Below are 26,817 nucleotides of genomic sequence, written 5' to 3' on the forward strand. Positions count from 1 at the left end.
ACCATGGCGGCCAGGGTCCCCTCGCTCCACAAGGAACAGCAGAGTCCCCAGTGACTTCAGGGCTTGAGGAGAGGTCACAGGAATGAGTGACCCATCTCGGACGGCCATCTTTACAGTTCCTAAGAAGACTACTGCAGCTTTCTCTGCACCTCACGCTAATTCATTGGTTTTACATACCATTATTGCAGTATATTATATTTGAAAGTGGCTGAATACTAAATATTGTATTATCAATTGATATATTGTATTATACATCAAGTCTTAATATATATGCCGGGCCACATAACCACGCGAAGACGGCCTATTCAACATACAATCTAGTTATGCTTTACCGAAAAGGTCAAAGGAAATGGAAATGTTGGTCTCTATATTTGCTTAGTTTGTGAATCTAATCATGCAATATGCAGAGAGCTCCATCTCAGTAACCTCCAAATGTAGGCTCTTGTAAGAAACTTTAGACGACAAACCTTGGTCGCCATCTGCTGGTCGGAGCCAGACACTGAATGGATACATGTAGGATACTAGTTCTGTCCCCTCCATCTTCCAACCAAGGTGGAACCCTGATACAACAAGAGGATGACGAGTTTCAAGATTGATGCTCAAAATGTAAAGTTCTATAAGAGCTCAGTTTCAGCTGAATACGGCGTATATACTAGTTAATTGAGAAATATTGTAGAGTATTGCACAATTGTTTATTGAGAATCTAAAACATATACCAATCAATGCATAGCTGTATTTTACAAAAGAAGCAGCTTTTCCAATGTTCCTGCATCCATACATATTCAACACACCAGAGTAATCGTAGTAACTTGGTAAGAGATTCTGTTGCCTCTAGGTTGTGATTCTTCTCATCTGACTATTGATCTTAAAAAAGACAAATCCATTCCTTGAGAAACTGGAGAGGTAGACTAAAATAGCTTAAGATTTGATAACATAACATTAGGAAATATTAAATAAAATGCATGCCAGTCATGCTTAAAACAATCTTTTATTGTGTGAAAGATGTGACGGTTTATACAAAAAAGATATTAAGTTCAAAATTAAATATGTCCCATTAGTGAGCTAGACGTATCTACCAATATATAAAAACATTAACAACATAGTACTGTTGTAAACTTTTTTTATTTTTTTACTGTTTATTTTAAGCATTTGTAAAAAACAATTTTTTTAAAAGTTTACAAATTCTCTTGACAAATAAAACCTAGCACCTTTACACAAAGCGCAAAGCTGAATTACAATAACAATAATAATAAAACGATGAACTCTGCACATTCTCGGAAAACGGTCCGGCAGAAGGCTGAAGTTCTCATGCATCCAGGAACGCCCAGGAAAACGCAACCGAGGAACAGAGCAGCAACCGTATCGGAAAACTTCTCAAACAACGTTATCCACCAACGGGCGGAGAGGAAACACACCCACACACCCACACACACACAAACAAACACAACCACACGTTTTTTAGAACTCTTGTTACTTTAACTGGCATCAACAGCGGGGTCAGGGAACAACGCCAGCTCGGGACTGACTTGAGGAACGCTGATGGAACGTCGGAATGAAAACGATCGTAGGAATGAGCGGCGAGAAGGCACCGGTTGAGTCTTGTCGCGACGGCCCCCCGTCCCCCGGTGGCCGCTGGAGAGAGACCGAGGGAACACACTGAGGTGAAGCAGCAGGGTCCCGTATTGCTCCGTTGTCGTGGGAACCAGAACTAGGTTTTTACCCTCAGAGTCGCAGGTGCGGGACGGGCATAGTGACGTCGCGGAAGAACCGATGGACGAGAGCGTTTTTGGCCGATATCCTCTTGTTGGGGTCGTAACTCAACATTTGCTGCAAAGATAAAGACGGCAAAGGTGAGAGGATTACCATGAGAGGGTGAGACTACAGATCAGGGCGTGTGTTAATAACACGGTGGGCGACACTGAGGGCGAGCAGCTCGCTAGTGTTGTTGTAGTTCCCTACTCAACCAGGGCGTGGTGCACGGCATTAAGGAGCGTAGGCAAGTTGAGGAGTTGCAGCCTAGTTTCTATATCCGAAAATAACAAAACAGCACTACTCTTGAAGGGCGACACACTGTCTCATAAAGGAGGAGACTGCACCGGTCGGGTACGACGACCTGCCACTAAACAAACGAACCCGGGCGTTGAGACCGACTTATAACCCAGTACCCGCTGACGGACCCTAACGGAGCTTACCGCCAGCAGCTCGCGGCCGTCGTCGTCCAGCGGGGGGACCACCTTGTTCATGTCCTGCCGCGCCCACTTGGGGAAGGAGGGCTTGTAGTCGGGCATGGAGGTGACGCCCGGCCACACCGTCTCGTCCGGCGTTCCCAGCGTCCGGAAGATCCGGAACAGCTGGTCGATCTCCGAGTCCCCGGGGAACAGGGCCCGCTTGGTGATCTGGGGGAGAGGGAGGAGAGGGAGGAAAGGGGGGCGAGAGCGTGGCCGTGAGATGAGAACGTCAGCCTTCTGTTGGAACGTTTTCCGTTTGGAGAACTTTTTATAATTATTGTTATTATAATTAAGCTTTACGATTTGTGTAGAAGTTCTAGGTTTTATTTGTTAAAATAATTTGCATACTTAAAAGAATATATATGTTTTACAAAAGCTTAAAATAAAACATGTTAAAAAATACTCATGTTTTTATATATTTGCAGATTGTAGTCCAGCAAACGAATGGAAAATATTTGATTTTGAACGCAATATCTTTTTATATAAATAGTCACACACTTTCACACAATAAAAGAATATTTGAAGCACGGCTTGGCGTGGGTCGCTGGACCCTCGCGGTCGGGCGGGCGCTACAGACGGGGGGACAGCGCTGCGGTCCACACCACTGAAGGACGTACCATCTCAGCGAAGATGCAGCCCAGGCTCCACAGGTCCACGGCGGTGGAGTAGTATTTACAGCCCAGGAGGATCTCTGGAGCTCGGTACCAGAGCGTCACCACCTGCAGGGGGAGACATCAAAGCGGTGAGGTTTAGAAACAATATGGCGTTACCCCACCCTAGGAGATAACAGCGGAGCTGGACGGAGCTGCCGTGATCCCCGACCCCTCTGACCTCATGCGTGTACGTGCGGACCGGCACCCCGAAGGCCCTGGCCAGACCGAAGTCGGCCAGCTTGATCTCCCCCTGGGCGTTGATGAGAAGGTTCTGGGGCTTCAGGTCCCGGTGGAGGACCCGGTGGGAGTGACAGAAGGCAAGGCCCTGCAGCAGCTGGAAGAGGTAGCTCTGCCAGGAGGGACATGGGAAGACCGTAACATTTAAATTTGCATTTACATTCAGGGCGTTTAGCAGACTTTTTTATCTGACTAATGTGTTAATAAGTACATTTGTCAAGAAAGAGAAACATTATATCGCTGTCAGTACAGTAAAGGTATTCATAGAACAAGAAGTGTTGGACTTCGACATCACTAACAATCGTTAGAGGTTACTAACAAAAGATATAATATGTCTAAGTGCCAGGACGTATAACATACAATAATTCTGTACCGTTCAAACTACACGTTCCAGCTGATCGCTCTGATCTTCTAGAGAACTCATAGGGATGAAGGTCGTGTGTACCTTCACCAGGGGCAGGGGGACGCCGGTGATGGAGGAGTCCATGAACTTCTTCAGGTCCTGGTGAAGGAACTCGAAGACGAGGTAGAGCTTATTTTCCGTGTGGATGACGTCCAGCAGCCTAGGGTGGGAGGGGGAGGGGGGGAGGGGATGGGGGAAGACAGGTCAGCACAGCATTTCACCTCGGCGCTACACCTGGTGCTGGCTGGAAACAGAGGAGGACCTACTTGACGATGTTGGGGTGACTGAGTTCTTTCAGGAGCGAGATTTCCCGGATGGCCGTGCTTGGCACCCCCTCCGTTTCCCTGGTAACCAGGAAGTATAAAACAACATGTTGGACTTTGACATCACTGGACACCGCAGCCTACTCGCATTCTGTGGCTTATCAAAAGATAAAGCTCTAGAGTATATTTCCATTACGAGACAAATTATAGCGTAATGATATTAGTATTAGGCTTACCCCAGCCAGCAGTACTGTTACTCCAGCCAGCAGTACTGTTACTCCAGCCAGCAGTACTGTTACTCCAGCTGAGCCAGCAGCACTGTTAGCCCAGCCAGCAGTACTATCACCCCAGCCAGCAGTACTGTTACCCCAGCCAGCAGTACTGTTACCCCAGCCAGCAGTACTGTTACCCCAGCCAACAGTACCGTTAGCCCAGCCAGCAGTAGTGTTACCCCAGCCAGCAGTAGTGTTACCCCAGCCAGCAGTACTGTTAGCCCTGCCAGCAGTACTGTTACCCCAGCAGTAGTGTTACCCCACAGTAGTGTCACCCCAGCAGCAGTAGAAGTAGTATTACCACAGCAGCAGTGTTACGCCACAAGGACTTACGTGTCTAGTCGGATTTTCTTGAGGGCAACCGTCTCGCCCGTGACTTTGTTCTTGGCTTTGTAGACCACGCCATATGTCCCCTCGCCGATCTTCTCCACCTTCTGAAACGAGTCCATCCTGAAGGCTCCTGGAGTCAACACCTCGACAGACACTAGCTACAGAGCGGCGTTACAACGACCAAAACCACCGAAAAATTCCCCGTCTAACTTGTTGTTATATTTTATTCTTTTACTTAAACGGCCCACAGCTGTAATTCCTCTATAAAAGACACTTCTCATGAGTTTTTTTGGACAAACTCAAATTGTCGATAAGTGTATTAGCTCTGCCATGGGTAAATGCTAACGTGAAACAATAATAAAGAAAGAAACGGATAAGCGCGCGTCAACTCTGAACGGGGTGGAACCTATCATCGGTTCCCGCGTTCTCCCGGGATGCGCTCGTTTTTGTTCACTTTCGGGACGCCTATGCCAGCCAGGCTGGGGCCAAAATTAGACAAACCCTGTATTGCTACACCTTTCCGTTCGTTTGCTAAACTATACATTATAGTAAAGCTTAACTATAAAACATACTATAAATTAAATTAAAGTAGGAACGTAGTTTTAGACCTATAGCAAGTCATTGTAAAACATCCTAATTGTCGGAGTTAGAGCGGAGTGAGCTGCAAGTGCTGGAGTTAAAAACAAGCATTCACGGAGCTGCACTTTTCACGTGACTTCAGGCCCCGCCTCCCTTGGAAAACTTGAGCAGCTGTCCCGTGACGTCACCTTCAACACAGAGGACGCTGATCCCAGACCACAATATTAACAATAACTGTAATTAGTGAATGATAACTTAGTATAGGCTGCATTACGGTGTTCAAGAGGCCTATCGAGTTTAAGACTCCTCAATGACAGTATTACTTAAACTCCTCCTAAGGTCTGGTTTTCGGCCTATTTTGGAACGTTGGACTCTTTTCAAATAAGATTATATATATAGCCTATGTAATTTAATAATTATATAATGAAGCTATATACTACCTTATCCTAGTTATGGTCAATGGCTCCATACAGAGAAGCATAACATTTCACCACAATTATTATCACCTCTCATTATTTTAAATATTTTAGGAATATTCTTTCTAAAATATTCCCGAAATGGTAAGTTTTTCTTCCTTAACAAATATAAATAAGAATAGGAATTCACTCCCTTTTTTCATGCAACAACCCGTTCCCATTGAGCACGTCTTGTGGCGAATACTTACTCTGGGGTGAGGCCTGGGTATTCGTGGTATTTCAAGTCAGGTGCTTCGCGGGGAGGACTTACCACCAGTAAGCTCTGTTGTCAGAGAGGCACTCGAGGGATCACATGCAGGCCCGCCGCAGCGGTATCCCAGACATGAGACAGCGCTCAGCCTCCTGGTTCCGCAAATCGGCGGACAGAGTTCCCATTGAGCTCTGCTCTCCAGCGATGGCTGCTCCGCTCCAGGGGCCGGGTCATCTGCTCGGTCTAATGAGAACCGAGTTTGCCCATTTAGAGTTGACTTATAATGTACTCATTAAGATCTGGGTTAGAGGTTACCTGTTGGATAATTATTATTGCTCCATAATGGGTCTACTCTGACTTTTAAATGATTCTCATTAGATGGGAAAACCTACTCTTTATTTCATAGATTTAATTAAGGGTAGGCCTACATTTATATGGGTTTCTACCCACAGCATAGAAAAAACAATATTCAAGATGAGACATAACATGCATTATTATTATCGTTAGGAGTATTATCATTAAATTATGAAAACAACACTTTCTTATTATTAAAGATAACATAAATTGACCAGAATTATTAATTGGGGCTGCTTGATGGTGTTTATATACAATGACTTACATACATTGACGTTGATTCATAATAACATTCTTTAAAAAACTGCGAATGGGGAGCATTTAGAGCTAGCCTGATTACGGCCTCATATGCTCAATGAAGCAGCACGGATGTGTGGCGCTCACAACGATGTGTCCCCGCCTCAACGAAAGGCCTGCAGTTAGACGCTCCTGTGCTCGGGGAACAAAAGGAAGCTATTGATTGGCTATGCTCACCCTCATCTTGTGACCCTCTTGCGTACTCAAAGGTCAGATTTGATAATTTGCATGACTAAGACAGCTCTATTAACTCCTCGATGGGCCACAGACATGGCCCACTGTATTTACTGTATTTATCCACCATAGTAATGTGTCAAGCATTCTAGTTAAATTAAAAATAAAAATATTTTTAATTTTGAACTCATTTTTTACCGTTTGAATTCATGTACCTATTTTGGTCCACATCTGTTTATTGAATGTAATTCCTGCTTTAAAAAGTGTTGTATATATAGAAAGATATATTTTACATCTTCCTTTCCTAGCATAATGCCTTAGAACATATATCAATGCATCCATTTATTCTAATAGATCAGAAATCTGAAATTAATAAGAACGATTATTGAAAGAAGAAACTAATAACAGGACTGTGATTGCTCAATGAACAGTGATCAATAACATCTATCGGAGTACAGTACAGAACCAATCAGTTACAACAGAACCCAGACTTTATCAATGAATAGTGAACAATAACATCTATTGGAGTACAGTACAGAACCGATCAGTTACAACAGAACAAAGAGTTTATCAATAAAGATTGAACAATAGAATGTATTGGAGTAGAGTAGAACTGATCGGTTACAACAGAACCCAGAGTTTACCAAAGAGGGCGGGGCCAATGGGCAGCCTAGATGATGATGTCAGAGATGAGAGGAACGTTTATGCTAATTCAGGGCCAGAGGTACTCTTAAAGAGGCTCAGAAGTCCTTCCTTTCGTCAGTCTGGAAGTTGGTTAGAACAGGTGAGAAGTAGGATCAGACGGTCGTGCTAAAATGGGGACGGTAACTCTGTTGGTTCTGGTATTGGCTTTCACATCTACAACTGTGGCAAGTGAGTACATCTCCAGTTCCTAGATAGCATGGTTGGATCTGATCAATGGTTTGATGCTTATTTGTCTTGCTCACTAAGTTCCCAATGTCTGTCATTGATTTGTTTCGCCACTGTGACAAAAGAACTATGGTATTAGCACCTCCTCAACAAACAATACTGCTGCTTGTTAATGGTTTGAGAATTCGAGCTTCCTCATTTTGCTCAAAGGCATCATGTAGTTAAATTAGATGTGACCAATGCTACTAATCATCTTCACCTCCATGTCAACTAGTGGTCTCACGCTTGTTAGGTTATGTGTGTTCTCTTTGAGACTAAAGTAATCCATTGATTGAAGTGTGTGGTGAATTTATCTAAGATTTTAAGCTGATTTCATGGCCACACAAATCACCGCTCTTCACAAATTCAAATAAATTCAAAGCAATCATTTAAAAACTGAAACTTAGACTCTTTCTATTAGTTCACATTCAGGATACTTTTAATTAGTTTACTCTGATTTGGATACTTTGCGTGAAGCCAAATGATTAGAGTAAGGTTATGGATGAGGTTTCCCACACGGATCATCAATCAAGTTGAAGGGAAAGTGGCTGCACGTCTGAGCTCTCATTCCACCGCTGGGATTACCACCGCTCAGATGATGGTCACATGAAAAGGATTGGGGGGTTTCAGCCCGGTCTTGTGACTGGCGCCCCTAGACCTCCTCAACACACGTCATACCTTCACCATTTACCATTGTGCCATGTTCACTCTGCCTGCCAAGTTCACAGAAGACCACATTTAAAATCGAAACATTGAAGTGGGTTTGCATCGGAACATTTGAAAGACTAAACAAAACATCTCTTAGACATTGGGCCTTAAGGGATTTTCAAATAGAACATGTGATTTTTGTGTTACAGGCTCAATCATATATTGCGAAACCCTTTAGGTGCGTTCAGAAGGCCTCATCATGTATTTTGTCTTTCAGGGTCTAAGGTTCAGTTCACACGGTTTCGTTCATGGAACTCAAGAATGTACCCCGTATGGAGAGATGGAGACTCAAGACTCAGAAACTGTTGGACTGGTGAGAACACTAATTACAATCTGTGTTTAACTCTTAGAAGGTTTCATTAGGTGTTCTGACACTATGGGCCATTACAAAGTGGTCCAATGTTAATCCTTATAAAACTCTAATAAAACCCTATATTTCTTCAGCTCGATGTACACTATAATCCTGTGGGTTATTTCCTGTATGTGTAGAACTGATGTTTACCTAAATGTTCCACATTGATGTCGTTTATCTTCCTCCCACGGCTGGGTTCAAGGCGGTAACGTATCCTTTGAAGTCCGGAACGACGCGCCCACCCTGACGGGCGCCAAGGCGACCTTCAACATCGACCTCCACTTCCCCACCAACCAATCCGTGCTCCCCGACGGCCAGGTGGTCTGGGCCAGGAACTGCACCGTCGACGGTCAGCCATCTTCTCCTTTCTTTGACATCATTTTTTACGCTTTTATGACATGGGAAGACTGTTACATTTACATTTACATTCAGGGCGTTTAGCAGCCGCCTTTATTCAACGCGACTTAGAATAAGTTCATTTGTCAGAAGAAAGAGAAAGAACAATATACTGCTGTCGGTACAGTAAGGATGTTCATAGAACCAAGTGCCAAGCACTAACAATCGATAGGTTAACCCATTCCCCTTACACAACAAAGATAGCTAGGATAAGATGAGTACTATTTAAAAGTGCCAGGACGTACCGCACACAATAAGTGTGTTCATTAAGTGCCAGGACGTACAACATACAATAAGTGTGTACATTAAGTGCCAGGACGTCGTACAACATACAATAAGTGTGTACATTAAGAGGCACGATGTACAACATACAATAAGTGTGTACATTAAGAGGCACGATGTACAACATACAATAAGTGTGTACATTAAGAGGCAAGATGTACAACATACGATAAGTTTGTACATTAAGTGGCAAGATGTACAACATACGATAAGTTTGTACATTAAGTGGCAGTTCATCATTCTCTTGGTCATTCATCACCTTCAGGCCTTGCTCTCCGGACCTTGTGGCCTTGTGGCGTTGCATCCTGGTTCACTGTTTGTACTCCTCTGATGGGTCCCTTCCAGGGCGGGACTATGTGGAGGGGCAGGCGGTGTACGCTGACCGGGCCTCAGGCAGCAGAGGAGTCGGGGTGTTCCCAGACGGCTCCTCCTTCAACAGGACTCAGGATCGGAAGCCCCGCTACGTGTTTGTGTGGAAAACTTGGGGTAAAGATTATTATTTTATTTTTATTTCTTGGTTGATTTCAGAGACATGGCACATTAATCAACAGCCATCTTTAAGTCAGCCAGAGTTAGCCTAAGAGGCTTGTTTACATCCGTTGACCCCGGCCAGACATTAAAAACGATGACCCTAAGACTCGTTGTGGAAACGTAGTCATTCTAATTGGCATGATGAACATTGTATCTCTCTTTATCGTGCCATGATCTATCAGCATAGCAACGATTTTTAAAGAAAAATTATGTATTTTTATGATTTGCCCAATGTATTATCAACCCCGGTGAAGTAATGAAACATAAAAGTATTTTTGTTCCACTAATCTATCATCTTTTAACAAAATTAGATTTATAGAAATGGAAAATATCTGTGTATAGAAATTAATTGTACAGCTAGAGTCCAGAGACGATGTTAAAGATTCAGAAGTGTCGCTCAACTGACTGCTCCAGCTCAGTCGACAGCTTCTAGTGTTCTTATGAGTGGTTTGGTTTCCTCCAAAGGTCGCTTCTGGCAGGTGGCCGACGGCCCCTCCTCCTCCCTCAGCATTGACACCGACAACGTCCCGCTGGGCTCTTACAAAATGGAGGTGGTCATCTACCACAGCCGTGGAGACGACCAGTTCATCCCCCTCGGATATGCCTCAACACAGTTCTCCATCACCGGTTTGAACACTCATTACAATACATGTTCAACTTGACTTTAAAGATTTGACCAGGTGTTCTGAGACTACAGGCCTCTACAAATTTATAAAATGTTAATCCTTACAAAACTCATAAAACCTTATATAGCTTGGTGTACGTTATAATCCAACATGTTATACTCCTCTGTGATCAACACCCTGCAACTCCTCTATCATCTCATGGTTGTATCCTAACATCTCATTTCTTCACCCTCAGATCAAATCCCCTTCACCATCTCCCTCAACCAGATCAACGACGTCAACCAGAACGACCAGAGCTTCATCCAGAACCGAGCCATCGCCTTCAACGTCCGGCTCCACGATCCCAGCCAGTACCTGGGCTCCTCCGACATCACCTTCAACTGGGACTTTGGGGACCAGACCGGGACCCTCATCTCCAGGGACCTGAGCGTGACTCACACCTACCTGTCGCCAGGCGCCTACAAACCCAAGGTGGTACTGATGGCCACCATTCCCAACGCCTGTGCCGAGACCACCGCCGGTACGATGCCATGAATTCAACATCCAAATCCTCCTCTGTTTGTCCTCCCACTCATCCTCCTTTTACCACACTTTGCTACTTTTGAAATATATATTAGATATTTGTTATTATATGTATTGTCCGTCACCCATTAAACCTCTCCCTTTACCTTCCTCAGTGGCCCCAGTCGCCCCTGTAGTCGTTGTAGTGGCCTCCACCCCGAGCCCCATCCCAGCTGACGACCTGGCACTCGCTGCCTCCGTCCAGCCAGCGACCGACCTCGCTGTGGACACAGCAGCCGAGGCCGCCGTTGCCCCTGCAGCAGAGGGGGAGGCAGACGCCGCCGTGGTCCCGGAAACCGTAGAGACCGTGGAGGCCGTTGTGGCGCCTGGAGATGAAGAGGCCCTTGTCGTCCCTGCAGCAGGAGAGGCTGTTGAGGTCGTCCTGACCCCTGGAGATGAAGAGGCCCTCGTTGTCCCTGCAGCAGGAGAGGCTGTTGAGGTCGTCCTGGCCCCTGGAGATGAAGAGGTTGTTGAGGCAGCTGTCGCCCCTGCAGGTGAAGAGGCGGTCGAAGCCGCTGTGACCCCGGCCACCGTAGAGGCTGTGGAGGCCGTTGTTGTCGCTGGAGATGAAGTGGCCGTTGAGGCAGCCGTCGTCGTCCCGGAGGCAGAAGATGCTGTTGTGGCCGCTGTGGTCCCTGCAGCTGAAGAGGCTGATGAGGCCGCTGTAGCCGCTGCAGAGGGAGAGGTTGTTGAGGCCGCCGTGGCCCCTGAGGCAGAAGAGGTTGTTGAGGCCGCCGTGGCCCCTGAGGCAGAAGAGGTTGTTGAGGCCGCCGTGGCCCCTGAGGCAGAAGAGGTTGTTGAGGCCGCCGTGGCCCCTGAGGCAGAAGCGGTTGTTGAGGCCGCCGTGGCCGCTGTAGATGAAGCCGCTGTCCCCACCGACGCGGCTGCCGTCGCCGTCGCCGTCGATGGCGTGGCCGTGGAGGCAGAAGAAGCCCTGGTGGTGGAGGCTGCCACTGAGGCGGTTGCCGTGGTAACAGAGGCGGCCCCGGCCGTTAACGTCCTGGTACCTGCGGCCACTGAGAGCACCGCGGTGGTCGTGGAGGCCGCAGCCGCGGTCAACGCTGAGGCGGAAGTAGCAGAGGTCGAATTCAACGAGGGCGCAGTCCCAACAGGTGACCAATGATGTTCATACGTTACATTACACTCCCATTCCATCAACTTTCCAAACTTCTCAGCCCACATACCTCTGTTAAACATCTGAAAAACGATCTTCCATTTTCTCCCATTAAAAAAAAGTTGGAGTAGTCGCGGTGGAGTTGGCGGCTGAGGTTGAGGTCACCGCGGAGAACGAGCCCGCCCAGGTGGCGCTGGTCCTGACCAAGAGACAGGCCCCCGAAGCCCCCGCAGACTGCACCGTCTACCGCTACGGCTCCCTGGCCACCTCGGTGGAGATCATCCGTGAGTGAAGCCAAGCGTTTGTGGTCTGAATTCAATGCATGGTACTCGGGTCGCCATCAGTGGACGTGAAGGACTTCATGGTTGACTTCTTCTTGGCCTCTCTACACTACAGAGGGGATAGAGAGTGTGGAGATCCTGCAGGTTTCCAACGTGGTGTCCCTGACGACTGAGCTGGGGCAGAATGCCGTGGACCTGACCATCAGCTGTCAAGGAAGGTGAGGAATCACGACCGCAGCTTTCCTCCCGCTTCCCCGTCCTACTCAGTGCTGCTGGGTTACCCTCAGTCAGCAGGTACTTAACACAGGACTGGGGTTGGTCCGGATTGTATTCCCACTGTGTCATGTGACCTCCCGCAGCCTGCCCAGCGAGGTGTGCACCGTGGTCTCCGACGCCGACTGCGTGACGCCCGTGGAGACGGTGTGCGGCGTGGCGCTGCCGTCCCCGGACTGCCAGCTGGTCCTCCGCCAGTTCTTCAACGGCTCCGGCGAGTTCTGCGTCAACGTGTCGCTCACCAACGACGTGAGCCTCGCCGTGACCAGCGCCAGAGTCAGCGTCACCGTCGGTACGTGGGGTTTATTTTTTTATCTTATACTTATTTTTTTTATTTTTTTACAATATTTTAAGTGCAGTCATACAATACATCAATAAAAAAAATCAAAATGAAAGTAAAAAAATAAAATCCCCCATACCCAGGGCGGGTATGGGGGATTTTTATTTTTTACTTTCATTTTGATTTTTTTTTTATTGTTTTTAATTACTTTTTTCAAGTGCAGTCATACAATACTTCAGAACAAATCTTATTGATGGTACAGTGAGGTGCCCCCGGGTATGGTGGGATTGATTTTTTAATAGACTTATAAAAAGAGAGAGTGCCCATCCGCGTCTCCTCAGGAAGCTGAGAGCTCGGGGGTTATTGTTGTCTCACTCTGTGCACTGGAACCGCAGGTTCATCGGGTTCTCCTGCCGGCACCGCCGCTACTGTACTGGGAGTCATGGTCATCGTGGGCATCATGGGCACCATCGGACTGATGTACAGGTAGGCTATCCTTCGACCAAGGAGATTAATGTACATGTAGTCTATCCTTCAACCAATGAGATCAACGTACAGGTAGTCTATCCTTCAACCAATGAGATTGATGTACAGGTGACCTATCTTTCGACCAATGAGATTGGTGTACAGGTAGGCCATCTTTAGACCAATGAGATTGATGTACAGGTAGGCCATCTTTAGACCAATGAGATTGATTTACAGGTGAGCTATCTTTCGAGCAATGAGATTGATGTACAGGTAGTCTATCCTTCAACCAATGAGATTAATGTACAGGTGAGCTATCCTTAAGCCAATGACAATCCCTCACCTCACCTCCCCTCCCCTCCTCTCCACAGACGGGTGAAGCAGTACCAGCCCCTGCGGGAGGAGGGTGAGGGCAGTGGGGTCAACACCATCACGTCGGTGCCCCTGCTGCTGTGGAACCTGCTGAGCCGCCAGTCTCCAGGAGAGAGTCGTCCCCTGCTCCAGAGCCGAGGCGTCTAGGGCCAGGCTGCCATCACCACCCCCGGCCCCTTCCCCTGGGGACAGGCACACACTGTAGCCCAACGTGTAGGCCCCTGTTCTCACACAACCTGACGGAAACGTACCTTCACACAATCCCCTGTTAAAGCGCTCAACGACCAGATGCAGAAATGGAATTACTTCATTCACAGATGAAATAAAATAATTTCCATGGAACCCAGATGGCCGTCAATAAATGCTTCCGTTGTGAGAAAATCTTGTATTTATTTTGACTCCACTTATTTTTTATTCAATGGCACTAACTGTTTTGTAATTTATTTGTGAAGTACTAAGTCCTTAGAGAAGAATCACCATTATTAATGTTAACCTCTTTTCAATTCCTATTCCAATGTAGTTTAAATCATTTGCCCTTTCCAATGTTTGCCGTACTTAATAAAAGTTTAAGACTTACAACATCGTGTTTCATCATCTTGTTTTTATTAAAATTTCCTTCATTTCCTATTAATTTGATCATGCAGTATTTAAATAGTGACCTTTGTCCATTCTAACATTATATTAACGTAGAGTATTAGATTATTAGTTTAATCTATTAATTTACATTATGATCACGACAGCAAGGAGAAAATATGTGTACGCTCAACCGGTTACTGTTGGTTACCTCTCCATCTTCTCCTGCTTCTCCTCTTATCCTAACACTAACCCAAACCTAAACCTTACCCTAACCCTAAAGCTAACCCAAACCCGAACCCTAAACCAAACCCTAACCCTAAACCTAACCCTAACCCTGGCCGTAACCTAACCCTAACCCTAACCCTAACACCAACCGTTATCCGAACCGTGACCCTAACCCTGACCCTTAACCTAAACCTAAACCTAATCCTAACCCTAAAGATGTCATCCCTGACCTCGTCTCAATCCTTCTCCACGGCTGCCAAATCTTCCCTGGCCTCAGACTCACCCTGAGGGCGTTCTGATTGCGAGAGATCTGGTCCAAGGGGGGATGCAGAGTCTAGGCGGACTATCGATACAGCCGTATGAATCATTCTCAGAACTCCACTACAGGGTGGATGGCTGGTTTCATGTATTGTAGCGTATTGCCATCTTTGATCACAGTGTCACACCGATCCAAGCACCAGATATTTAGCTTTGGCACCAAAGCTAGCATCTTTTGGCAGAGCACTAACATATTTCAACAGAACGTTAACATAATTCCACTGACCATTCATACATTTGAAAAAACGTTAATATTTCCGGCCCCTGACCACATCCTCCTGGGCAGCAAACTGAAGGCAATAAACGTATCATTCGATTTTTTGTCGCGTTCCTTAGTTGAGCCACTAAGAGCAGCGTTGTGGTGAGTCCTCTCAGCCCAGATGACTGGGCACCAGAGCCAGTTTGAACAGGATATGAAGGGAGCAACTCAGCTTGTCTGGAACCCAGACAGATCAATACATAGTGCACCATCCCATCATCCACCAGCTATGGCACGGCCGGCCGAGGGGAATGGCCGGTAACACGGAAGTTCTCCACTCCCTACTCAGATTCCCACAAATCAGGCTCTCAAAACAGAAGAGGTTTGTTTTACATTTAATTGAACAAAACTTAGTCGGACAACTGAAACTCACGTGAACACAAACCTAGCTTCTCCCTGCCAAGCCAGTCAGTAGTATCGATTAACTCATCATCCAATCAACTCAAACAAACGTGTCAACAGGCTGGCATGCCAGGAAACCTGAACACAAGAAGGGACATCAACACAAGCTGCATACACTAAACTATGAGCACGGGTCATAACAAGCTCTCTCTAACATACATCAGAGGATCCAGGAGGGATCCAGGAATCCCTCTATGTTCTCCTTAGAAGATGGTGGTAGGAATAATGCATAATATAGAGATTTCCACATTTCAGAGACAGAGATATCACTGACATGCGTGTTGCTCCTGGGTTCCACGATGAGGGAGATGGAGAGATAACGCTCACATACTACGGCGGACATCTGAGCAGCGTGGTAAGATGAGAGCTCCAGCCCGACGCATTCTGCCGTGTTCCACAGATAAGTGCTCAGTCAGCAAGGGGGTGAAACCTGAACCACTAAAGAAGGAACCCATGAGAAGGAGTGAGGCTGCTGGGTGTGGAGACAGGAGACCCGTGGAGACATGATGATGGAAAATAATGAGTTGTACTTAAAACCGGGACAAGGGTGTGATTGGAAAGAGTCTTTTGCATATTTTGCATATTTCTAAAAATGAAAGCATTGCAGTATTGGATTGAGTTTGGAGGTATTTCCCCATCCCAAGACATCAGCGATGCATTTGTGTGATTGCAACATTTCCAAACAGTGTCCACACGGTGGCAGTGCAACAGTAGGGAGACGCCTTGGTTTAAAAGGGTGTGCCATAAGAGTCTGTACATACTGTATGTGCTGGCTGAAGACACAAAAGCCTTTATAAAGGACAGGGCTATAAGAGTCCTTACATCTGTTTGTGTGGGCTTGATACACAACAGTGTTTATAAAAGTTGTGGCTATAAGAGTCTTTTCACCTCTGTTTGTGAAGGCTTGATACACAACAGTATTTATAAAGTTGTGGCTTAAGAGTCCGTCCATCTCTGTTTGTAATGACTTGATAAACAAAAGTATTTATAAAGGTTGTGACTATAAGAATCTGTTCATCTCTTTTTGACACTTTTCACAGACACTTTTCACAACGTTTATTTCAGTGTACTTCGCACACGCGTTTTAGTTATGACCATGTGTTGAGAACAGTGTGCGGCTGACATGCAGGTCACATGACACACTGCAGTGCAGAGAAAGAGAGGACTGAATTCACTGCAGCAAATGGACCTTCAGATAAGACCAAGAAAGGTCCTTCAGTTCAGACCAGGAAAGGTTCTTCAGATCAGACCAGGAAAGGTCCTTCTGATTGGACTAGGTAAGGTTCTTTAGAAGGACCAGGAAACGTTCTCCTGATCAGACCAGGAAAGGTTCTTCAGATCAGACCAGGAATGTTCATTCAGATCAGACCAGGAAAGGTCCTTCAGATCAGAACAGGAAAGGTTCTTCAGATCAGACCAGGAAAGGTTCTTCTGAACGGACCAGGAAAGGTTCTTCAGATCAGACCAGGAAAGGTCCTTCAGACCAGACCAGGAATGTTTCTTCAGATCAGACCAGGAAAGGTCCTTCAGATCAGACCAGGAAAGGTTCTTCAGATCAGACCAGGAAAGGTCCTTCAGATCAGACAAGAACGGACCAGGAAAGGTCCTTCGGTTCAGACCAGGAAACTACGTAGTGTTCTGATCTTAATCTGCTAAAAGCATTTCCGGGGATTGCTTTTATAAGTGATTTTGTTTTCAGAGCGTCTTGTGATTTCCTTTTGCACAATACAAACAATCACTTAACCTTTCTTGAGCTCTGTTCACAAATCCAACATCCACAATGGCTCATTGATATTGAAGATCTAAAACTTTATTGATATCCAAAGAAGTTAGACACCGCGTGATGCCCTGTCGCAGGAGACAAAGACAGACAGAGAGCGGACAGACAGACTGAGATCCGTCAGATATACGGAGGGCAGACAGATAGATATAGAGTAGACGACAGACTGAGAACAGGCAGACCGACATAGAGCAGACAGACAGGCAGAGAACAGACAGACAGATATAGATCTGAGAGAGACGTAGAGCAGACAGCTAGGCAAAAAGCAGACAGACAGGCAAAAGGCAGACAGACAGATAGAGGGCAGACAGAGAGGCAGAGAGCAGACAGACAGGCATAGAGAGATTCAGAGTGGAGCCTTAGAAGAGTTATTGGCCATGAGGCTGATCTGATTAAAGCTCCAGAGGACGTTTGTTATGAGGAACCAGACGTCCTGAACAGCTTCCCCAGAACGCTAACAGGGACTTTGTGTTAGTGTGTTTGGGAAGTGTGTGTGTGTGAGAGAGAAAGAGAGAGAGAGAGAGAGAGAGAGAGAGAGAGAGAGAGAGAGAGAGAGAGAGAGAGAGAGAGAGAGAGAGAGAGAGAGAGAGAGAGAGAGAGAGAGAGAGAGAGAGAGACATCAATTCCCACATTCATAGAGACAGTTAGAGGTGAGATAGAAAGGAAATAAAGAATAGAGAGAGACAAAGAGGGAGAAAGGAGAAAGAGGAAGAGAGGAAAGACGGGAGGGATGGGGAGAGAGAGGATACAGAGAGGAAGAGATGAGTTAGAGGGGAGCGAGAGAGAGGAGACAGCGATGAAGAGAAAGAGAAAGGTAGAGAGAGGAGACAGAGATAAGAGAGAGGGGGGGGAGAGAGAGGAGACAGAGATGAAGAGGAAGAGATCCAGGGGGAGAAAGGGAGAGCTTTTATTGGCGTCACGTGGGCTGCAGTCCTCCCAGAGGGATGGGGAGGCCAGGAAGCCGGCCACTTGTGTGTGAAGCTTTTTCATTAAACTAAGGGCTCTAATGGGGCCCCCCAGTATAGGTTAATGGTGGAGAAACATGGCTATTGCCTGGCCATCAATTATCCTTCATATGACTTGTGTGGACGTTATAATTAATTAAAGTAAGCATGGAGAAAGTGCTGCATGCGAGGGGAGAAGGGTGGAGGAGTGGGAGAAAGGACCCCACCCAGTGAGAAGAGCGCATGTACTGTTACTGTATATCGGATCAGCAGCCTGTCAGCGTTCTAAATAGAGCCACATACACACACACAGAAACGCACAAACACAAAGGAACGCACGCAGGCACAAACACACACAGACAAGCATGCAGGCAGGCACGCACGCACGCACGCACACACACACACACACACACGCACGCACACATAGTATGGTACATCTGTGTAAACATGTATCATATTTGCTGCAATGCTGTACGTTGACTGGTTGAATGAGTAACTGCTTAATTGGTCTGCATTTTTATGTAAAAGCTACACAGGAGTGGAGCCAGAAGAGCAATTTTAATAATTAGAAATTCAAGAATTTGACAGTAAAAATAAATACTATTAGCTCTCCTACAGCTTTTTACCTAATATCACTAGCACTAATATTTGGAACCTTTATCACTAGCACTACTCTGTCCACTATTATCATTAGCACTACTATGTATTGTATAACAGCTCTCCATGGAGTGTACTTGTGACTTGTGTGTGTGCAGTTATCCTACTTATGAACTTCCCTTTTTTCCTCTTAAAAGTAAAGAAAGAAAAAGGTATTCTCCGGCATGCTAATATAAATGTGAAATAAACGTCCAATTCAATAATAGTTTCCTCTTCTTCTGCTGGAACTAAGCTCATTAAAGGCATGAGTTATTAAATATCAATAAACCACCAAGGATTACTGGATGTAATGCACACTAGTTCTAAAGGATAGAATAACTGCACAGTCATGGTTCTGCCATTACCCATCATAACGTCAATACTGCGCTCCATTATAGGAGAGAAGGGGAGACAAAGACGAAAAGGATGGCGAGAAGGATGGAAGGAAAGGGAGAAAGGCAGGAGAATTCAGAAGGAAAGAAAAGAATGACAGAGCACTTTAATCTGCGGTAGCATTTAGGCTCTATGAAGGCCCAAAGCCTCCCGGAGAAAGGCCTTAGTATGTATTGATAATAGTCGGAACTCGGCATTAGAGGAAGCATTTGATTAGGTGACCGTCCAAGTGGTGAGGACATGGAGACCTCTTTGGGTATCAGAGCAACGCACGGAGGACACACTGCCCATCTGTCCGTCTTCATGTCCCAGTGCCATGGAGACAGGATGGAACTGGCATAGAGCAGCAGAGAGAGAGAGAGAGAGAGAGAGAGAGAGAGAGAGAGAGAGAGAGAGAGACCGGACCGGCGGGGCTGGTCTCACCAGAGGACGAGGGGAGGGGTCGACAGGCAGCGGGGACCGAGAGGGAAGGATGACGGGTCTGAGGGTGGGGCTGAGAGCAGCGGAGGGGAGGAGAGAGGAGGAGGAGGGAGGAGGAGGAGGAGACGTGAGGCAGCAGGATACGTCCAGGGTATAAAACCCCAGAGCCTCTCTGCCGGACATCCCGCTGCTCCGCGCCTGCACTTCTCAGAGTCTCGCCTGCACCTCCGAGTCCTCCAGTCGTCCAGGTTCTGACCCCCTCAAAGCCGCCGCGTCCGGACCCACCATGAGTCACTCCTCCAGCCGCGCCACCACCTCCTACCACCGAACCTTCGGCGGCCCCAAAGTCATCTCCATGTCCTCCTACTCCCCCGTCTCCTCCCGCATGTCGGGCGGCGGCGCCAGCGGAGGCGGCGGCGGCCGCTACATGCGCTCCATGTCCCCGGTGGTGTCCTCCCGCTCCACCACCACCTACCAGCGCGGGCGGAGCAGCGGCGCCAGCCACCACCAGCCGCGAATCTCCTACGACAAGGTGGACTTCAGCCTGGCGGAGGCGGTGAACCAGGAGTTCCTGGCCACGCGCAGCAACGAGAAGCAGGAGCTGCAGGAGCTCAACGACCGCTTCGCCAGCTTCATCGACAAGGTGCGCTACCTGGAGCAGCAGAACGGCAGCCTGCAGCAGGAGCTCAACACCTTCAAGGGGCAGCAGCAGCAGGGCCAGCCCAGCCGCGCCACCGACCTCTTCCAGGAGGAGCTGCGGGAGCTCAAGAGGCAGCTGGACGACGTGGGCAAGGAGCGCGACCAGTTCCACGTGGAGCGGGACAACCTGGCCGAGGACCTGGGCCTGCTCCGGCAGAGGTGGGCCACCCCGTGATGAGTCAGGGGGTTAAGAGGGAGGCACTGCTGCCGCCGGTCGAACGGGGTACAGCGACAGGGGGGACAGACTGACTGACCGGCCCAGTCGGCAGACAGACAGACAGACAGACGGATAGAGCAGACGCAACTTTGCTGCTTCTGGTTGAATGGGTACAGCGACAAGACAGGCAGAGAGACAGACAGAAACACCCGGCCCAGTCGGCAGACAGACAGACAGACGGATAGAGCAGAAGCACCTTTGCTGCTGCCGGTTGAATGGGTACAGCGACAGACAGGCAGAGAGACAGACAGGAACACCCGGCCTAGTCGGCAGACAGACAGACACACAGACGGATAGAGCAGAAGCACCTTTGCTGCTTCCGGTTGAATGGGTACAGCGCCAAGACAGGCTGAGAGACAGACAGAAACACCCGGCCGGTCAGCAGACAGACACACAGATAGAGCAGATGAACCTTGACCCGAATGTGGACATGTAATCCAGGGATGTGACATTCGATGGGCGTCGCAGCGCCCAGAACGTTCATCGCAGCGATGTAGGGCGTGGTCCGGGGGGGAGGACATGCAACAGATCCACTGAGCTTTGTGTGATCTCTTGTAATGCACTTAGCGCCGTAGGACCTCTAGTGAGGCCCTCACGTTATTGGCTGTGTGATGGTGGAGCTGAATGACAAAGCGCCGCATGGCATTCAGGCCACGATTTGTCATAGTTCCGCCCTACTTGATTGCATTACACAATGGGTACAACAGGCTAATAGGATTGTTTCTGAAGTTGATTGAGTTTAATAATGATTAAGAAGAAAACATAACTGTGGTTATAATTGGATAATTCCTGAATAGATGAGACTGTAGCAAAGCAGGGGGAATATCGAGACAAAGGCGACGTTTTTTCCGTATTATTATGTCTATTGTGAAGGCTTGATAGCAAATTGGACAAACTAGAGACTGGGCGGAGCCTCCCAAGGAAAGGGGAGGGGTTATGGGAGTGGTTAAGGGAGTGGTTTCAGGAGGGAGGGGGAATGAAGGATGGGCAGGGGAGAAGCAAGGTGTGGCTATGGTTTAGAGCAGTGGTAGAAAATAGCTTGTGGAAAAATCAATGCGTCTGATGGCTCCATTAGGGGTGGGGTTAGGGGGGGGGGGGTCTGGGGGCGTTCATCTCTCCCTCTCCGGTGGGACGGTGCCAGAGACCCCATTAGGGAATGACAACCCTGCATGGGACAGGGCATGAATTAAAGATGAGGAGGCCCGACCACACCGGTGATGTCATGCCACTAATCTGGTTTATGTCCTCTTGCGTCTTCGCTGGGTGACACGCGACAGCAGCAGCCTCACGGTGCAGACACACCCAGCGCCTATTGAGAACCACCAGGAACAAGATGCTTTTCAGCCTCCATTGTTTCCACTGGTTACACTCATATTAACGCCTGTAGGATGTCCAGTTCTCCACGCTTTCACTTTTAATCTGGGGTGTAGTTTAGTGGCCCGAAGACGTAGTTATTGAACCCAATAATGCATGAAATAAAACCTAATTTCTATCTGTGTCGTCTCTCATCACGCTGATCGGTTTGAGATGATAACCTTTATGATACAGCAGAAAAGGGAGAAAGTGAGATGGAAGTGAGCTGGGAGAGGAAGTGCTGAGGAGAGGTTTTGTCCGGACAGACGACCCCATCAGCAAACCAAATTAGCTGAAAAGGCCGGCCGGAGATCCCAAAGGACTCGGTGTAATTCTGGGAGTAGGGACACCGCAAATTGATGAAATTGATTCACAGGCTTTTCGCCAGCTGGTGCATGCATCGTAAAACGGAATCACAACGAAACCTTTTCCATGTCAAGAAGGTTTTCCTGGGCCTGAAGGAGGTCTTGTGTTAAACCCGTTGCCCTTCCTCTTCCTCCTTCATCCTCCTCACTACAGGCTGGACGAAGAGGCGCAGAAGAGGGCCGAAGCTGAAGGCAACCTGATTGTCTTCCGCAAGGTAAACAACCGGATGCTTGTTCTATACCAGTGGTTCTCAAACTTGTGATACTAGTGTACCCCCACTAAGATATTTTCTCAGCTGAGTACCCCATACACCGACGCAAAACATTTCGGGAGATTTTTTTGTTTTTATTTCTCCCGACAAAAGAAGCACATCGCAAGGGGAGTGTCAGAGCATTAAGAGGTGAATCCATTAAAATATATTTATCCTGAAACTGACGACATTTTGTTGATACTCGATGAGCTATCTGTGTTTTCAGATTCACATCTCAACCACTTGTCCATTTTCTATCGTCTAGCTTTTAGAATTTAGTGTGTACTTTTTTTTTTGTGTGTACCCCCACTTAAGAACCCCTGTTCTATTCAGTGTTCCATGAATCCCCACGGTTAAAGAGTCGTATCTTTAGGAAGATAACGCTAAACCCCCCAACACGTCCTCCTCTGTCCCCCAGGATGTGGACGATGCCACACTGGCCCGCCTGGAGCTGGAGAGGAAGATCGAGTCTCTGATGGACGAGATTGAGTTCCTCAAGAAGCTCCATGATGAGGTAACGTCTCTGCAGGGACGCCCAACCATATTGGAGCAATAGTTCAAAACAGAGGGCATTGAATTCAGGGCATTGCTTTTAACCTCAACGCACAGCATAGAAAATAAGAGAATATTGACCTTAGATAATCTCCTATTGACCTGTTATTGGTTTGTGTGTGTTTGTTTGATGTGTGCGTGTGTGTGTATTTGTGTTTGTGTGTGTGTATTGGTGCGTGCGTCTTTGTGTGTGTGTGTCTGGTGTGTGCGTCTGTGTGTGTGTGATGGCGGGTGCTTGTTTGTGTGCATGTGTGTGTGTGTCCGCCTGCGTCCATGTGTGTGTGTGCGTTTGTGTCCATGTGTGTGCGTGCGTCTGCCTGTGTGTGCGTGCCTGTTTGTGTGTCTGTGTGTGTGTGTGTGTGTGTGTATGTCTGTGCTGTGTTTTTCTGCGTGTGCCTCCCCTTCCCGTTGGCGCGGTCCCAGGAGATCCAGGACGTGCACGTGAGCGTGCAGACGCAGCACCAGCAGATGGAGATGGTGGAGCAGACCGCCAGGCCCGACCTCACGGCCGCCCTGAGGGACATCAGAGCCCAGTACGAGACCATCGCCAGCAAGAACATGCATGAGTCTGAGGAGTGGTACAAGTCCAAGGTGTGGAGGAACGCAGCGCTGGAGTGTAGAGATGTTCCGATACCATTTTCTCCTTCTCGATACAGATACCAATTCCTGAACTTGATTATGGGCCGATACCGAGTATATACCGATACAGCATCAAGCATTGTGACGACTTGTAGATCTTATTCTTATTGAAGGGTTCTCTTCCGATGACCGCAATGTATAGTCGGTTCACTAAATGTCGACAAATTATTTTTACCTGAACTAGATCATTTACATTTCGAATCTAGGATTATAATAATACATTTGTGTTCTTGTAGTTAAGCGTGAGCATCCATGTTTTTCCGACTTGATAGCTCGATCGCACGTAGCGTCGTGGATGACGTGTTTCCCCTTTCCGACTTTCCACCTCCAACCGTTAACGAACGCAGCATAGCACCGTGGTGTTTGAGATGTTCTCTGCCTGGGTAGTGAATGAGCTAGTCACGTGGTGGAATGGGATCGGCGCATAGACTCGCATACTCACCGATACCCAACGCTGCATTTTAGGAAGTATCTGAGGAATTTCCGATACTGGTATCGGTATCGGAACTGCTCCAGAGCGGTGAGCGTTGGTTCCTTGTGTTGACGTGCGGGCCGTGTGGTTCCCTCCTGCAGTTCACTGACCTCACCGAGTCGGCCAAGAAGAACAACGACTCCATCCGACAGGCCAAGCAGGAAGCCAACGAGTCCCGCAGGCAGATCCAGTCCCTCAACTGTGAGGTGGACGCCATGAAGAACACGGTGAGACACACAATACTGTTATAATGTACTACACAGTACTGACCATTACTATAGTATATACAATTATCCAGTCCCTCAACTGTGAGGTGGACGCCATGAAGAACACGGTGAGACATTACATTACTGCACATTACATTACTGTTATAATGTACTACAGCACTAACTATAGAAGTGTACTAATACTATAGTATATATATATTTTTTTTTATAATATACTACTATTACAATTCTATATTACATTCATTACTATACTGTTTGTAGTACACTAGAATACTATATTACATGCTATACTATACTGCTTGTGGTACACTAGAATATTATATGCTATACTATACTGCTTGTGGTACACTAATATACTACATTACATGCAAAACTATACTGCCTATACTACCCTACAATACTATATTACATGCGATGCTATACTGCCTATACTAAACTACAATACTTTATTATATGCTACTATACTGCTGGTAGTAGACTACAGATTACATGCGTCACTATACTGCTTGTAGTACACTACAGATTACATGCGTCACTATACTGCTTGTAGTAGACTACAGATTACATGCGTCACTATACTGCTTGTAGTAGACTACAGATTACATGCGTCACTATACTGCTTGTAGTACACTACAGATTACATGCGTCACTATACTGCTTGTAGTAGACTACAGATTACATGCGTCACTATACTGCTTGTCGTACGATACAATACTATGTCACCACCTGCGTTACCATATTGTTCATACTCTCCCCTTCTCTCCCTCCCGTGCGGTGTTCAGAACGAGTCCTTGCTGAGGCAGATGCGTGAGATGGAAGACCAGTTCGGGAACGAGGTCGGGAACTACCAGGACAGCGTGGGCCGTCTGGAGGACGAGATCCGCCACCTGAAGGACGAGATGGCCCGCCACCTGCGGGAGTACCAGGACCTGCTCAACGTCAAGATGGCTCTGGACATCGAGATCGCCACCTACCGCAAGCTGCTGGAGGGAGAGGAGAGCCGGTGAGAGCCGTAAACTCTTCACTTTTTAACAAATTATTTAGCTCCAATAAACTTGGCTTTTTAGTTTGAGTTTCTATTGTTTTCCGTGGTTCATGGTTTAAGTCCCGGTGTATTGGACTTTTGATTGACACATTTCCCTGACCTATCACCCTCCTCTGCCCCACAGGATCACCATCCCCATGTTCAACATGAGCAATCAGTTCAGCATGAGCAACCAGTCAAGTGACAGAGGTGAGATCTGATTCAAAGTTATTTAGGCTTTTAACACTAGAATAACCACCAATAAACCAATCTCAAGTATCAAGTGACACAAAAGTATTTCATTGGATTATTCATTACTTTTCTTGTTGTATCCACAGAGTATGAGATGATCCCAGAGGTCTCCAGCAAACGCACCGTGGTCATCAAGACCGTGGAGACACGCGATGGAGAGGTGGGTTCACCTGCAGATCAGACCTGCTTCTCACATCAAAGAGATGAGCTCTCCAGGAACAAGGGGAATAAGTATCGGACGAATGGATGAAATACAGTATATCTGACTGGTTGTTTTTCCTGCAGGTGATCAAGGAGTCCAGGAAAGAGCAGGAGAGAGAGGCAGACCAGCGTGACTCCAAGGACAAGGACTCCTCCAATGAGGAGTAGCTCATGACTCCACACGCTCCAGCTTCCAGGGTTGCACTAATATAGTATAAAGCAAAAGTTGCCTAAAAGGTTTAAACAATCAGTAGAAGGTTAGCTCTTCATTTCCCGCTCCTTGTTTGTGTGAATGTCTAGCTTACTGTTTACGGTGCAATATTAAAAAACATGAACGTGTCTTTAGGCAGGGTCACCTTGGTGCTACTTAGTAATAACCGCTCATTTTCGCTGTAGAAACGTGTCCTCAGTGCTGCGCAACGAGCCGAACAACTACCGGGCCACCACGGGGCCTTGTTTACGTGCATGCCCTGAAACATTCGCAGGTCGGCACTAATTCTTTCACAAAGACAACCTCATGAAAGAAGGCCAGGTGTGAGGGGGGCAGTGAAGGACAGGGTGCTTTGAGGTGGTCGTTGAAGACGCGTCTGTGTGACTGATGACATGACCGTTAAGGGTTAACCACGTTAAGGCTGATGTCACACGACGACGGTGATCATGTTTGCGTCTGTGTTTCTTTAGACATGCGGAGCTCTCATTTAACTGCATCCTGGTTAACCATAACCAGAAAAACAATAACCACACCTTACAGAAATGAAATGTGTAACAATGTCTACTGAGCAACCGGAAGCAGAGATCTAAATAAAGTCATTAAGAGCAGAAGTGTGTGTTGTGTCATTAATTATAAATTCCTCATTGACTCAATAAGATTTTTATTTAAGTGTGTGTGTTTTGGAACAACCAGTCTCAAAACGGTGTTGATTTTATTATAAATTATTTTAAAATGTAAAATATAGGTCAACAAGTTAATTGTTTAGTGTATCATTGTACTTTCCTGAATATCTGG

General features: G+C 47.0%; 3 protein-coding genes across 6 annotated transcripts; 2 read left to right on the forward strand and 1 right to left on the reverse strand.

Moving 5' to 3' along the window:
• Positions 1 to 969: 969 nt before the first annotated feature.
• Positions 970 to 4,844, reverse strand: cdk2 (cyclin dependent kinase 2). Its single transcript, XM_030375440.1, has 8 exons — positions 4,390 to 4,844; positions 3,788 to 3,865; positions 3,564 to 3,681; positions 3,060 to 3,230; positions 2,846 to 2,947; positions 2,193 to 2,396; positions 1,721 to 1,827; positions 970 to 1,632 (listed from the first exon to the last, which is right to left on the reverse strand). Exons 1-7 carry the CDS (start codon positions 4,503 to 4,505, stop codon positions 1,723 to 1,725), a joined length of 894 nt encoding a protein of 297 aa, XP_030231300.1. The 5' UTR covers positions 4,506 to 4,844; the 3' UTR covers positions 970 to 1,632; positions 1,721 to 1,722.
• Positions 4,845 to 7,183: 2,339 nt separating this feature from the next.
• On the forward strand, positions 7,184 to 13,992 carry pmela (premelanosome protein a). 4 transcript variants are annotated; one of them, XM_030375774.1, is made up of 13 exons: positions 7,184 to 7,329; positions 8,291 to 8,386; positions 8,628 to 8,774; positions 9,449 to 9,589; positions 10,100 to 10,261; positions 10,496 to 10,780; positions 10,938 to 11,605; positions 11,642 to 11,933; positions 12,058 to 12,219; positions 12,332 to 12,434; positions 12,576 to 12,781; positions 13,165 to 13,255; positions 13,606 to 13,992. In XM_030375774.1, the coding sequence occupies exons 1-13, from the start codon at positions 7,272 to 7,274 to the stop codon at positions 13,751 to 13,753; spliced, it is 2,559 nt and encodes an 852-aa protein (XP_030231634.1). In that variant the 5' UTR covers positions 7,184 to 7,271; the 3' UTR covers positions 13,754 to 13,992. The 4 variants fall into 4 exon arrangements, with proteins under 4 accessions (XP_030231634.1, XP_030231636.1, XP_030231635.1 ...); XM_030375776.1 differs by having other exon boundaries at positions 10,938 to 11,569; XM_030375775.1 differs by having other exon boundaries at positions 10,938 to 11,506; positions 11,543 to 11,933.
• A 5,730-nt stretch (positions 13,993 to 19,722) lies between these two features.
• Positions 19,723 to 26,633, forward strand: prph (peripherin). The gene is made up of 9 exons (XM_030375098.1): positions 19,723 to 20,417; positions 22,348 to 22,408; positions 22,863 to 22,958; positions 23,420 to 23,587; positions 24,209 to 24,334; positions 25,117 to 25,337; positions 25,504 to 25,568; positions 25,697 to 25,770; positions 25,896 to 26,633. The coding sequence occupies exons 1-9, from the start codon at positions 19,846 to 19,848 to the stop codon at positions 25,977 to 25,979; spliced, it is 1,467 nt and encodes a 488-aa protein (XP_030230958.1). The 5' UTR covers positions 19,723 to 19,845; the 3' UTR covers positions 25,980 to 26,633.
• The last annotated feature ends 184 nt before the right edge of the window (positions 26,634 to 26,817 follow it).

The sequence above is a fragment of the Gadus morhua genome, chromosome 13 (genome assembly GCF_902167405.1).
Source record: "Gadus morhua chromosome 13, gadMor3.0, whole genome shotgun sequence".
In the NCBI taxonomy this organism is placed as follows: Eukaryota; Metazoa; Chordata; class Actinopteri; order Gadiformes; family Gadidae; genus Gadus; species Gadus morhua.